The 14104-nt window shown below is 47.5% G+C and overlaps 2 protein-coding genes across 16 annotated transcripts in view; one reads left to right on the top strand and one right to left on the bottom strand.

The window, feature by feature from the left end:
• TMCO3 (transmembrane and coiled-coil domains 3) overlaps nucleotides 1–3043 on the bottom strand; it is a 52412-nt gene extending 49369 nt beyond the window's left edge. For 5 of the 9 annotated variants that reach the window (XM_034665522.1, XM_034665523.1, XM_034665524.1 and 2 more), the window contains exons 1-2: nucleotides 2852–3042; nucleotides 1420–1528 (exon numbers count right to left, since the gene is read on the bottom strand). The gene's annotated coding sequence lies outside the window, so the exon portion shown is untranslated. Of the gene's footprint in view, nucleotides 1–1419; nucleotides 1529–2851 lie in introns of all 9 variants that reach the window. The other 4 variants (XM_034665526.1, XM_034665527.1, XM_034665528.1 and 1 more) reach the window with 1 other exon arrangement.
• A 377-nt stretch (nucleotides 3044–3420) lies between these two features.
• Nucleotides 3421–14104, top strand: part of DCUN1D2 (defective in cullin neddylation 1 domain containing 2) — a 28460-nt gene continuing 17776 nt past the window's right edge. For 3 of the 7 annotated variants that reach the window (XM_019806660.2, XM_034665533.1, XM_019806658.2), the window contains exons 1-3: nucleotides 3423–3589; nucleotides 9479–9880; nucleotides 12811–12979. In XM_019806660.2, the coding sequence (XP_019662219.1) occupies nucleotides 9706–9880; nucleotides 12811–12979 (344 nt within the window). In that variant the 5' untranslated portion in view covers nucleotides 3423–3589; nucleotides 9479–9705. Of the gene's footprint in view, nucleotides 3590–9462; nucleotides 9881–12810; nucleotides 12980–13008; nucleotides 13861–14104 lie in introns of those variants that run through there. The other 4 variants (XR_004626839.1, XR_004626838.1, XM_019806659.2 and 1 more) reach the window with 3 other exon arrangements.

Below are 14104 nucleotides of genomic sequence, written 5' to 3'. Positions count from 1 at the left end.
AGAAGCAAAGGTTTTCAAGATGTCTCTGCTACAGTAAAACACAAGGCTATTTTTTATCTAGAGCAATAGCAAAATCAGTCCTTTGAACACAACCCACCCCCAAAGGTTTCTATTTACACGTATTTCAACATTAATTAAAATATGTCTCCACAGCTTTGCCAAATTTCTGATGGGTTTTTTTTTGCTTGATAAATGCAGAACACGATCCCCAAAACTTACCTTAAAATCGATGAGATTACTTGATCAAGAACAAAAATATTTAATAAACATCTTAAGTTATTTAGGATAAAAAGGCAAATGGGTTCACCATTTAGCCCACTCAAAAAACCAAAAAACATTCATAGTTTCAATTCAGCCAAAACCAAAAGCTTCCAACTCTTGGTTTCAGCTCAGGTCATAATCTCATGGATGGTGGGGTTGTGCCCGGTGTCAAGCTCCACACTCAGTGGGGAGTCTGCTTGAGATTCTCTCCCTCTCTTTCTGTCCCTCCCCCCCCACCACACACACTCTCTCACTCAAATTAATGAATCTAAAAAAAAAAAAAAAATTTCCAATACCTTTAATTCACTGTCATATGAAAATCACATTACTCTTATTCCCTTGAAAATCTTTAGTAATTCACAAATGTCACGTCACTTATTGGCCAGAAAGCTCAAAAGCAAAGCACAATAATGCAGTCTAAAACCAGTCTTTTTCAGGGGCGCCTGGGTGGCACAGCAGTTAAGCGTCTGCCTTCGGCTCAGGGCGTGATCCCAGCGTTATGGGATTGAGCCCCATCAGGCTCCTCAGCTATGAGCCTGCTTCTTCCTCTCCCACTCCCCCTGCTTGTGTTCCCTCTCTTGCTGGCTGTCTCTATCTCTATCGAATAAATAAATAAAATCTTAAAAAAAAAAAAAAGAAGTCTTTTTCAGAGCAAAGTCACCCAAGTTAAAGATTTCTCCCACATGCCTCTAACTTCTGAGCTCTATCAGGACTGCAGGGTATATAAAGGGTCTTTTTCCTTAGACACCTCGTATGAGACAGAGCCCTAGAGTCCTGGGGTTGCTGAAGTCCCCTCAAGGAATGGGGCTGGGGAGGCAGAGGGAGAGGGGAAACAGAGGGAGCAGTAGCTCCTCTATTTTATTTAATTTTCTCTAATAGGCTAAAATTGGAAAACCTCAAGGCTCTGTCTCCCACCTTTCTGCTTACGTGTCGCCACAGGATCCTCCATCATCTCTCTTCCTCTGGACCTTCCAAACCCACTTTCTCCAATTTTCCTGATCACAGTGCTGAAAGAATCTAGTTCATTCACCACACTAATACAGTCACCAGTGTCTGTTGGGCAGAGGCCAACCCAGCCAGGCTCTAACACAACTCTTCGGAAGAACCCCAGCCGCATCTACTCGGCTGAACCGAGGCCCTAAGTGTGGGGCTACTGACCTGGTACCAAATGCGGTGCCTGGCGCCGTGTGTAGGAGATCCCAGAGCAAGCAGTGTGGGCATGGCAGGAATAAAGTTAACAAGTCCAATACCAGTCACTTAGCTTCTTCTGAAAAAAGGAAAACATAAAGATCGTTTGTAGGAAATGGTTTAACATCAGAATTTCTTTGTGATACCAGCAACGCTTTCAGATTCAGCATAACACAGTAAATGAACAGGAAACAAAAACAGCACACATGTCTTAGAAAGCAAACTCCCCAAAAGAAATAACCTGCCTCAATCTAACTCGTGGAGAATTTTAAATATGAACACATCTAATGACAAAAGTATAATTCTTAAAGATAAAGCACTTGTAATCTTACAAAAAAAACTTCCAGATTCATATCTAATTTGTAAAATAAGTAGAGAATGAGTTAATAGGGAAGGAAAGAGAATGAAGGAAAATTCTTATGGACATAAGAAGCTTCAAAGTACTTAATGTTATAACTAAACCACAAAAACCACGTATTCCATTAAGTAATCCAATCATTACTATACTTTTTAAAAAACTGATATATAAGAAAAGACCTAGAACCAGTAAGACACTCTGATCCGAAGATGATCAGAAAAATGTTTAAATATGAGAAGGCTGAGCTACCTTGCCCCTAGACAACTGTATCATCTCACAAAAAGTGAGCATCAGAGCTAACTATGTTCCTTTCCGTTTCCGTCTACTCGGGTGCTATGAGGTAAGATCCGAACAGGACTGAGGGCAGAGCCTATAAGAAGGCACCTGTCCTTCCCCTAGAGCCTGGAAAGCAGGCACAGGGTCAAGGAGGAATGGTCGCGAAGAGTCCGCGGCTTGGAGGAGTCAGCTGATGCGCGCGGGCCCCTCCCAGCTTCTGCTGCCGGGACCGCGAGCCGGCCTCCGAAATCCAGCCAGCAGGGGGTCTCCCCGCCCTTTCCCCGGACTTGCTGGACCTGCGGGGCCGAATGAGAGGGCCTCCAGGGCCAAGCAGGCAGAACCTGTTCGGTCTTCCGTGTGACTCCGATTTACGCGAGTAGCTGCACGAGTAGAAATCTTAAAGCTGAGGCAAGAATGAAGCCTCTGCTTGGAGAACCTAGGAACTGACCATAGGTGCTTCCCCGTTGACTTTGGCAGCTTCCACAGTTTTACCAATAAACCTAAATCATGGCGTTGCAGGAGACCGCCCCGATCACAGCCCCCCAGGACGACAATCCTGGGGTGTCCACGGCCAGGGAGGAGACCACGCAGGAGCAGACGTGGAGAACGGGACTCGGAAGGGAAGGGAAGGAAAAAGGGCGCCCCGAGGAGGGGAGAGCCCGAGCACGCAGACTGGGGGCGAAGGAGCGGGGGAGGGACACCCGGGAAGGGGAGAACCCCCAGGAGGGAGCCTCGAGGCCCCGCGCCCGAACTGCGAGCAGCGCTCACCTGGACGCGGCCCGGCAGACGTGCGTCCTGGGACCGGCTCTCCGGCGCCGGGAGCCAAGGAGCGAACAGGGTCACGCCTTAACCGCATCCCTTTCCAGGCGGCAGGTCCGCCCCCGGGGCGGGGACCAGGACGCGGTCGGGCGCGGGGAGGGTCCTGGCGATCCGTCGCTCTCTCCGGTACGCCGTCGCAGAGGACGCGACCTAGAGGGAGGGGCGTCCCCCCTTGGAGGGCGGGACTGCGTCCCATCGGCCCCCAGGCGGCGCAGTGTACGTCGGGATTTGTAGGAGAAGGCGGGCTTGGGTCCCGTCGGCCACCGGGCGGCGCAGTGCACGTCGGGTCCGAGGAGGGAGCGACGCCCGCGAGTCTCATTGTCCTCGGGCGGCGCTCTGCACGTCGGAGCCCGGAGGGAGCGCGGAAGGTGGGGTCCCGCGAGCCCCCGGACGACGCTGTGCATGCTGGGAGCTTGGGGCGGGGCCTGGGTGCCGTCCGCCCTCGGGCGACGCGGTGCACGCTGGGGGCTGGGGGCGGGGCCTGAGTGCCGCCCGCCCCCGGGCGGCCCGGTGCCCGCCGGGAGTTGGAGTTCCGCGGGCGGACCTGTCGCTGTTCACTGTGCCCCTTCTCGGGCGGGTGTCCCGGGCGCCGACGCCGAGGACGAGGACGAGGACAGCGCGGCCGGGCCGGGGCGCCTGCGCAGACGGCCGGAGCCGGCGAGAAACTGGGATGCGTCGAGGAGAATGGTAGGTGGCCCGCGGTGTCGCGTCCTCCGGGGGCCGAGGGAGCGCCGGGGTCGGGGCGGGGGCTGGGAGCCGGGGAGCGCCGGGATCGCGGCTCAGGGCGCGTCTGGGGCAGAGACTGCGGAGCCCGGGGAGCGCGGGGCGCGAAGGTCACGGGAGCGGCGGGGTCGCCTGCCGGCCTCGGGCCCGAGGGGCTCTGAGGGGAGGCGCGCAGGTGGGAGCCTGCGGAGGGGAGGCGCGCAGGTGGGAGGCGCGCAGGTGGGAGCCTGACGCGGTGGAGGCGACTCTGAATAGGGCTTGAGCGAAACGCGGGCAGCCGGGGGGACGAGGAGGGAAGCCCCTCGCCAGGGATGAGCGGGGAAGGTGGCGCCTTGGAGCATTACCGCTGATGCAGAGCGGCCGGCAGGTGGACTTGGGAGGCAGGGAGGGTAGCGGGGCGCAAGCAGGGCCTTGGAGTCCGTGCTCGGGAGGTGGTTTGTCCAGGAGACGATGGCTGCACGGGAGGTTTTCAGGAAGGCGGCGTGTGATGTGCTCCTGCTTGTATTTTGTCAGGAGGACAGGAGTTGGACCCGAGCGAAGACCAGTTAGAAGCTGTTGTGATAGTCTAGGCAGGAGGCGGGAGTACTCGAACCCGAGACTCTCCGTAGGAATAAGAGGGCGGAGGGGACGGGGAGGACCTTCGCCGAACTGTGAGGAGCCGGCTTGCCAGCTCCTGGCTTGGGCACCTGAGCAGCTGGTGACATTAGTGACCAAAATAGGAAGTATGGAGGGAAGAGCAGGTTTGTGTGGGAAGACAATAGTCATGAGGAAGGAAGAGAGACAGGTGCAGCTCAGAAGAGGTTCTGGAAATAGACGCCTGTTTGAAGTGTAGTGGAGACCGTGGTAGTCGAAGGGTTTCACCGCTTATTCAATAAATTCAGAGGTTTCTCGGCGCAAGGAGGGTAGTGGCCAAGGTGCGGGGGTTTGTCGGCGCGCAGGACAGTTGTGGCTTTGCCATCACGGAGCCGCTGTCCTCGCAGGGGAGACAGGCACTGACGCACAACTGTTGTGTTCCAGTTGGAGTAAGGGCTCCGAAAGGCACAGGTTCTAGGAGTCTGCCGTGGGCTGCGGGATGGTGCCCGGGGCTGAGGCAGCGAGGCGCCACCAGAGGAACACGGAGTGTCATGCGGTGTGGGCTGAATTCTCCCGGATGAGAGATGTGGGAGGGGCGGCCAATGGGTGCCGCACTCCACGCAGAAGGAACGAAATAGGCGGCGGAGACGACAGGTCCCAGGACCCAGAAAATCCGCCGGGCTGGAGCGCAGAGAGGCAGAGAAAGTGTCCGTAGGAACAGGTGAGGGAACAGGTGAGGAACAGGTGTGCAGAGTCTTCTAGGGCACAGGAAGAAAAGGTTCGTGTTTGTCCTCACGTCGCGGGGGGCTGGTGGGAGGGTTTCCAAGAGGAGGAAGACGGTCCAGGAGGAATGTGTAGGGGAAAGAGTAGAGGCCTGAGGGGGGAACTTCAGGGGGCGAGGAGCGGAGAAGGAGACAGAGGAGGCTGGTTTGAGAAACAAGGCCAGGGAGAGTCGGCTTAGAAGTCCAGAGGGAGCACGGTCCTCAGGCAGCCGGAAGGCTCTGGGCACATGCCTAGGCAGGATGAGCCCCCCGCAGCAGGGCGGGCTTCCAGGGAAGGGGCTCCGTGGGCAGGGGCGTCACTTGTGGAAGAGCACGGAGCCATCACTGCAGAGGCTGAAGACCCAAGAGTGTGTAAGGGGACACTTGGATTTAACTCCACCCAGCCTGCTGTATACCAAAACAGCAAAGCGGGGTGACCAAGCTTATGTCGTTAATTTGATCAGTATGGTTGCCCTGGCTGCCCTAACCAAAGATGTTGTCATATTAAGTGTCGGTGGAAGGGCATTGCAGCAATAACTATTTTTCGGGGGGCGCTTGGGGGTCTCAGTCAGTGAAGCGGTTGCCTTCAGCTCAGGTCATGATCTCAGGGTCCTGGGACTGAGTCCCACATTGGGCTCCCCGCTCGGTGAGGAGCCTGCTTCACCCTCTGCCTCTGCCTGCCGCTCCCCCTGCTTGTGCTCTTGTTCTCTCTCTCTGTCAAATAAATAAAAATCTTTAAAAAAGAAAGAGTAACTTTTTTTTTTTTTTCCATTTTGTATCTGGGCAATCATGGTGCCCAGATTATATAGGTGATTTTTTTCAAAGTCACAGTTGAAATGTTTTAGACTTTTCCTATAGTTTAGAGATTTTATTTGATTTTCTACTGTATTGTCCATATTTTTATTTCAAGAATTTTGTATATTTTAACAAAGTAAAACAATTGAACATCCCCCCCCAAAAAAAGCTGCTTTTATGTTAATTTCCTTGATGCAGTAAGCCTTAGTGAGGGCCATGAGCTTGAAGGGTAGGCCCTGGTCCTGCCAAATATGGGCCTTCGTTAATTTTATATGGATTTAGCCCATCTAAATGGATCCAGACCTTGCTTCTATCCCTGTAATTTTTTAGTTTATGAGACATTTTTTTTCTAGAAAGCTTTATGCCAGTTCCCTTTTCTACAGATTGCAACTTGAGTCTCTTAGTCACTTTTGGACATGAAGCACACGTCGTCTCTATACTTAGCCAGCGATCATTGCTTCAGTCACGGCCGCTTTCTGGAGAAGCCTGTGAGGCGTGATGTCGCCCTGTTGCATGTTTATGGAGAATCCCTGTCCTGTTCATTCTGGCCGCAGACTTGTTACAGGCTAAGCTTAGACCCATGGCTGCTGCTCCTCACGAGGAGCCGGCGCCTTGTGACCCGCGAGGCACTTGGAGTAGATGGAGGAGGGACGGCCTGGTCGCTCTCTGCACGTCCACCCACTTGGTAACTTACACAGTAACAGTTCAAGCCACTTTGCCTGGCTTGGTCCATACAGTCCTGTACCTCTTTTTCTAGAGTTTTCAGAGAGTATTTTTCTTTACACTGTTGATATAACTATTTCGTCGTGTATCAGGAGAAGCTTCAGGAGGTGATTATCGGGAAAAGTACTCAAGACCAGACATCAGATCTTCCAGGTGCCTGCCAACATTTACTTGGCACAGATCCATCAGCTGTGTGATAGTTCAGTTACCTGACAGTATACTACTCTGTTGATTACTCTTGGAGGTCTGAGAGTGCTATGTTGCATTTTTTTTGAAGTAGAATCCACATAACATAAAATTGGGTATTTTAAAGTGCATAGTTCAGTGGTGTTGAGGACATCCACAGTGTTGTACTACCACCACCTCTGGTGAGTTCCAAACCGTTTCATGACCCTCAAGGAAAACCCCATGCCCATTGAGAAGTCACTCCCCATTCCCCTTTACCCCCCAGGCCCCAGGCGGCCTCTGGGCTGTTTTCTGCCTATGGATTTGCTTATCTGGATATTTCATATAAATGGAATTTTCGTGTCTGACTTCTTTCACTTGGTATAATGTTTTCAAGCTTCATCCACATCGTAGCATTTTTCAGTACTTTGTTCCTTTTTATGGCTGAATTTCAGTGTGTATGTGCACCAAATTTTATTTTACAACCATGACAGAATTTTAAAATCTGGCACTGATGGCTATTTGCATAATACAGATGTAATGAGCGCGGCTAGTGGTGCGCTGGGTGGGTGTCAAACATCTCTCTCCACTTCAGTTTCTGAGGGAGTCCTTGGCTTTACCCACCCTCCCTTGGGGAGCCATCACCTTCATAAAAGATGCTGCTTTCCCTTTTGTCAGCTTACTGTCAGAGCGTATAGGACCTGTCCTAATTTGGCTAAATTCAGTCTTACCAGAAAATACCACCTCAAGCTCTTTGTCTATGTCTTTTCAGTGGCTCGGTTTCAGGAAATCGCGTGCAGAGTACATATTCTGTATATTCCCCTAGAGTCTACGTTACGGTTGGAAACTACAGCTCACGGGCTCATGGCCCATGTGTGTAAATAACGTCGTATTGGTGCACAGCACATCCATCATTTACACACTGCAGAACCCACTAGCTGCAACAGAGACCCGTGGCCCCTTATCTACCTTACTGGGCCTTATAACCTGTTTCACCTTCCCTTCACCGCTGAGGAACCAAGAGATAGGCTTCAGTATTCTGTGAAAACCCCCAAATTTTATGCAAAAGCATGTTTTGCTCTAGAGAGGATCTGTGATTTTCACCAGTTTCCGGAAGGGACCCGAGACCCCACGTGATTAACGGACATTGTTAAGTAGCTGAAAGGGCAGTGCCCTGTGTTATGCTTCATCATCAGTTCTGAGACTTGCTAGGACCGGGCCCTCCAGGCACTTTAAAAAATTGCTGGAGCCCCAAAGAGCTTTTGCTTATGTGAGTTGTAGCCATCGGGATTTACTGTTTCAGAAGTTACAATGAAAAGTTTAAAAACATTTGTATATTTAAAAATAACAATAATCAGCTGATTGCATATTTACATTCTTGCAAGAAGCACAAGTCACGTGGCCTCCACTGCATTCCAGTGAGCCTGAGAAAGGCAGATAATGGCTTGGGATTGACGAGAAGGTAGTTTTGTCAGGTGGAACCCCTGAGAGGTCTCAGGACCCTGGGATGCCCAGACCGTACCTGGGGAGCGGTGAGTTTGAACTGCATCACGTTATTCTCCGGCTGGATTGTACCCAGATGTTTTGGCATCAGCATGCAGTAAGGGATGCTGTAAGAAGCAGCTTTGGGGGCTTGCTCTGCTGTTCACGGTCGGCATTGGGGGACGGGCTGGTCTACTGTGAAGGGCAGGAAGGGCAGGAAGGGCAGGAAGGGCACGAGGCAGTCACCCTTTCATGAGTGACCACAGGGGCCACCCCTTTGGGTTTCAGTGCCGGGAAGAGCTGGGCCACCTCTGGGCCACTGGAAGGTTTTTAAATCTTATGAAAACAGATTTTCCTGACCAATCCTGTTTTCATCTTTGATTTGGCAACTAGGAAGCTCAGAGCCTAATTTTTAGCCTGTGTTCAGCTCTTGGATGTGGTATGTGTGTCTGAGTCTGAGTCTCACCCCTGACTTTCCTGCTTTTTCCCTCCTCAGTCTCTCCATTGGCATGTGTATTGCATTTACATATTTCTGTAAGCTACCGTGTGCTCTATGTGGTTTTATAAACTGTCACATCCTTTTTTGAACAAGATTGACTATAAATCCTTTCAAGTGAAGCTTTTCCTCATATTATTTTGTGAAGTGTTTCAGAGCATTGGCATCTGGTAGGTTAGAGTCTGTTGATTTACAGAGGGGAGTGAGTCACTCTCATTGCTGATGTCCTTTTCATCAGGTTACCTTAGATAAGTCCAAGCCTAACCATCCCATATCTGGAAGCACGGGGACGCTGTTTTGTCTCCTTACCCACTATATATAGTACAGTTACTTGGCAGCTCTGTTATTTACTACCTCCCTCAGCCTCTGCCCTAGTTTTCCATTTTATTTCTGTCTCATGTGCACAGAAATTTCTGTTATTCATGTTATTACGTTTAGTCATAACGGGCTTTTTGTGGCTACTTTGGAACTTTTGTAAGTGGTGCTTAACACTATTCTTAGTTACCTGTATGTGTGTTCATCAGTGTGGCTCTGTTGATTTTAAACAGGGAAAAACTTAAAACATGGATGTTTACAAACTGTGTGAAGCTCTTCTCCTGTTCAGTAGAGCCTGAAATTAATTGAAGCTGAAGGCGGTCCTGCAGATGGTGATAAGGTCACGCCTTGGGTCAGGTACCCAGCCTCACTGCATCACAAGGCTACGTGTGTAAAAGAGGGACCTTAGGAAAAAAATAATGTTGTGTTTTGTGCAAATTGAAGTGGGTGGAGATCAAAATGTATTTTGTGTAAAATACGAATTCTCATAATTGTTTGAAGACTACACTTTGCATACTTGTTATTAGATTGCTGTCATTTCAGTTTTCAGAAGACCGTGCAGTCTTCTTGACTAATGAAGAACAAGGCGTGTTGTCCCGGGGTTCTGCAGTGAAGTTGACCCAGTGAGACACAGCGAAGTTCAGTTAGAATACCGGCAGTAGTCATGGGATGCTGAAACAACGCTCTGAGCCAGTGGTGTTGGCTTTCCTGCTGCTTCTGTGTCCAACGCGAACACGTAGGTCATCTTGGAAGAACACGGTCCCCAGTTTATGGCATTTCCTCACCGTGGCCAAAGAAGTGCCGTCTGCTGCGTAACGCAGGATGAGTGGAAACTAGACGTGGCCGCAGACGACTTCTCACCGAGCCCAGACTCCTTCCTCAAGGAACCCATGAGAAGCACAGTGGACAAGACGAAGCTGGAGCAGCTGTTCAACAGGTACAGAGGTAAGGGGAGGCCGCGGCCGCGGGGAGACGCGGGCAGCTCGCTTCCATCTCCGGGAGCAGAAGGCGTATTCCAGCTCCTGAGTTTCTTATGCCGTGTTTACAAGACCTCCGGAAGGCTATTCCTCCTCTTCCTGGTATCCGCTGCAGCGTGCAGTCCGTTTGGAGGGACCCTGACCGAGAGCGGCTGGGCTGGGATGACCGGAGAGGGGTCCACAGACGCAGCCGTGGTGAGCCTGCCCGGGGCGGGGTCTGCGGCGGGCACGGCCAGCTGTGGCATCGTCTCCTTGCTGTGGGGTGTGCTGCTCCGGCCACACGCCGATTTCCCCCGCACTTTTGTGTGTGAGCTGGAGTGCTCGTGGCGAGAGGGCAGTTGAAGCAGTAAGTCTGACCTGAGGGTGGAAGTCGTCCTTCTGCTAACACAGTGTAGCCACGTGATGGGCCTGGAACTGACAGGCTCTTGAGGGAGCTGGGGGCGGGGGGAGCTCTTAGCAAAGAAACGTTTGTGTTGTAAATTGGGGACCATTGTTGTTTTATTGAAATCAGCACTTGGAATGGAGCTTTCGCTATCAAAATATGGTCCTGCTGCAGGAAGAAGTCTCTCTGATAAGTCTGTACCAATCGGAATCACTCAGCAGGCTGTCAGATTTCATATCACATGTCCAATCCCCGCTGTAATTGGAGAGGCAACAACTATTCAAGAGTTTATTTTCTTTCTAGTAGTTTCTAAGGTTAGCCTTCTTTTCCAAAATTTAAAGACAAAAATGAAAACATTATTTAAACAAGCATTAACCCAAACAGAATAATTCCTTGGCTTTAAATTCTTGTTTATGTATTATTTTCATTTTTTACTTTTGAAAATACCAAGTATATATTTTAATCTATTTAGATCTGAAAATTACATTCTTTTTTTTGTTTTGTTTTAAACTTTGGCACAGAAACATACTAAGTGGTAGAAAGACCAGATTGTATTTGAAAAATGAACATTGGTTTTCAAAATGAAAAATCATTGTTTTTAATAAGCTTTAATGTGCTTTAAATTTTTTTGGCTAAGTTAATTGTGGAGCTAATTTTGTGAGTCACGTGCTATGCAGATTTCTGAAGTGATTCAAATATGCCTAGCGCCTTTAAAAATACTTAGTGAGAGGGGCGCCTGGGTGGCGCAGTCGTTAAGTGTCTGCCTTTGGCTCAGGGCGTGATCCTGGCGTTCTGGGATCGAGCCTCACATCAGGCTTCTCCGCTATAAGCCTGCTTCTTCCTCTCCCACTCCCCCTGCTTGTGTTCCCTCTCTCGCTGGCTGTCTCTATCTCTGTCAAATAAATAAATAAAATCTTAAAAAAAAAAAAAAAAAACTTAGTGAGAGGGGCGCCTGGGTGGCACAGCGGTTAAGCCTTTGCCTTCGGCTCAGGGCGTGATCCCAGTGTTCTGGGATCGAGCCCCACATCAGGCTCTTCTGCTGTGAGCCTGCTTCTTCCTCTCCCACTCCCCCTGCTTGTGTTCCCTCTCTCTCGCTGGCTGTCTCTGTCAAATAAATAAAATCTTTAAAAAAAAAAATACTTAGTGAGAGTTATTTCTTTAGTTTAAACAACATCTTTTCATCATTTAATTTTATTCATGCAATTCTTGTCGTTTAAAGTAGGCACATTGTGCAATCATCTAGGGGTCTAGAAAGAAATATATTGTTCAAAGACTATTGATAAATATAACGGTTATTATGTTAATGTATGCAAATGAATGAGTACAATTACTTTAAAATAGTGGGTATTGTTGCATGTGAAATGTATGAGGTGAAGGCACCGAGGGCAGTCATGCTCTTCTCCTGAAGGTCTGTAGCTTTGGGAAGGTGGGCGAGAGGCAGAAGCCCCGGGGTGCCCACCCACACATACTGGACAAAGGGTGGGGAGGAAGCTGTGCTTCCATTTGTTTCATTGACGGGATACTTTTTCTTTTCTTTTCTTTTGGTAACGACATGTCTATAAAAAGGTATCATATAGTACTTAAGTGACCAAAGTTAAATTTTGTGTGATGGAAGGAAAGTGTATCACACTTAATCTTCATCTGAGCAAAGCGGCTACGGATCTCCTATTCGCACCTTCTAAACCAGCAGAATTAACACATACGTCATGATGATATATCAGCATAGGCGCATTCTGCTGGAAATTACTAGACCTAGTTTGGTGAGGTCTTGCTGAGATTTTTCTAATAGATTTTGCTATTTGATTTTCTGATACAGAAATGCTGAGTTCCTTAATTTCATTTCTAAACCAGAAATGGGGAGTAAGGGAGGCCTGAATTTCTAAGACATTAAATGTGGATGCATGAACTAAATGATTTTGCAACCTAAATGTTGTATAGTAGCATTAAAATTATAGCAAATGAAATCACTTTAAAAAGAAAAACATCGGTTTCTCTATTGTTTTGGCAGGGTTGTCATAAAAACTTATTGTAAACACTTTACAAATGCAATATTTTTTTAATTGCGGATTTTTAAAATTTTTTAAGTAATGTCCACACCTAACCTAGGGCTCAAACTCACGACCCTGAGATCAAGAGGCACGTGTTCCCCCAACCGGGCCAGCCAGGCACCTCACAATGCAGTATTTTTTTGTAGCAGTTTGCCTTTGAGCAAACTAGAATTGTGTAAGCTTGAATTTTTATTTTACTTTATGGAAATTAAATTTTTTCTTAATGATGAAGCCTTCTCAAAGAAGTCGCAGTATTCTTTTTTTCTTCCCCTAAACTCTACTAACCTAGATTTTTAAAATACAGCTTTTTTGCTGGATAAAGTATTATTTGTTGCTGTTTCACATACAGCAGAAATTTGTGGTCTGTTGACTGATGTATCTGAAACATGGTTGCTACGATTCTAACCACCCATTTTAGTGGTACTTCTCAAAATACCAAATTTCTTTCTCTCTTGATTTTACCTGTAGACCCACAAGATGAAAATAAAATTGGAATTGATGGGATTCAACAGTTTTGTGATGACTTAAGCCTAGATCCTGCCAGTGTCAGCGTTTTGGTTATAGCATGGAAATTCAGGGCAGCGACGCAATGTGAATTTAGCAAAAAGGAATTTGTAGATGGCATGACAGAGCTTGGGTAAGTGAACTGGTCTCAGTTTAAATTTTTTCAAAAAGGAAGATGCTTTCAACATTAATTATTTTTCAACAACCTATAAACATTAATTTCAAATTAATTTATTTCTGTGTGTATCTTATAAATTTTTGTGCCTTTGCTCTATTAAGCCTTTGGTTTCCTTTTAAATTCCAGTTAAAGTTTTATTTAGTACTTTTATTCAGATTAATCCCTTTTGTAATTAATTTTTTCTTTTTGATTTTTATCCTTCCGGTTTTGAATTCACAGTAAATATCAGGGTGTCTTTGTTTGTTTTCAGCCATTCAATTTATTTCATGATACTGTACCCTAAATGTATTATTTGTGTTGCTGTGTTAAACATCAATATAATGTCATTTTGTTTTTTTGCTTGTAATACTTCTGTGTTCTACCTACAGGGGTGGAATAAAAGCTTCATAAATAACTTAAGATGTTTCTCACTTGTCAGATAAGTCAGAGAAGTAAAGGAAAGCATGTAACTTCAATGTCTTGTAATCATTAAGCTTACTAAGCTATTTCATAGAGTGATATAAATGCCAACTTGCTTTATTTGCTGATATTGTGATATTTCAGTATTGACAACTTAAACTAGCTTATTTTTAGCTGCTGAAGGAGCTTGAAAGTCTAAGGTAAACATGTTCTTAAGGCATGGACTCACAGCATCCCAGGGGAAAAAATAGAACATTTGTTTTTTCCACTAAACTGATGAATCTATTATATTTATCAGCCTTGTCTGTTTAGATGATAACTCTACAAGACGTGCCCTATTGCTGGAGGTTGTATAAAACCAAACCAAAGACATCACTGTTACAGTGGTGTCACGGCATGTTGCTTCACGTCTGTGCGCGCAAGAAAGCCGAGGCGAGGTATGGGGATTTTAGAATGGAAAACCCCTATTAAAGAAGCATTCTCTTGTCATTGTACTACACTTTATCCCATCTGCTAAAACCTCCCCCAAATGGGAGACTTTGGACATGAGTGTTTCTTGTGGAAACACTGGCATTTCTTAGGCATTATCTAGAATTATGTTGTACAGGTAAACTTTAAAAATTCCTGTCTGCTATCCTAAGTGCTATAAGTTAAAAGACGTATTTTAAAGATTTTGAGTGT

The sequence above is a fragment of the Ailuropoda melanoleuca genome, chromosome 7 (genome assembly GCF_002007445.2).
Source record: "Ailuropoda melanoleuca isolate Jingjing chromosome 7, ASM200744v2, whole genome shotgun sequence".
Classification (NCBI taxonomy): Eukaryota; Metazoa; Chordata; class Mammalia; order Carnivora; family Ursidae; genus Ailuropoda; species Ailuropoda melanoleuca.
The sequence above is the reverse complement of the archived record's forward strand: the minus strand, read 5'-3'. Positions and strand labels throughout refer to the sequence as shown.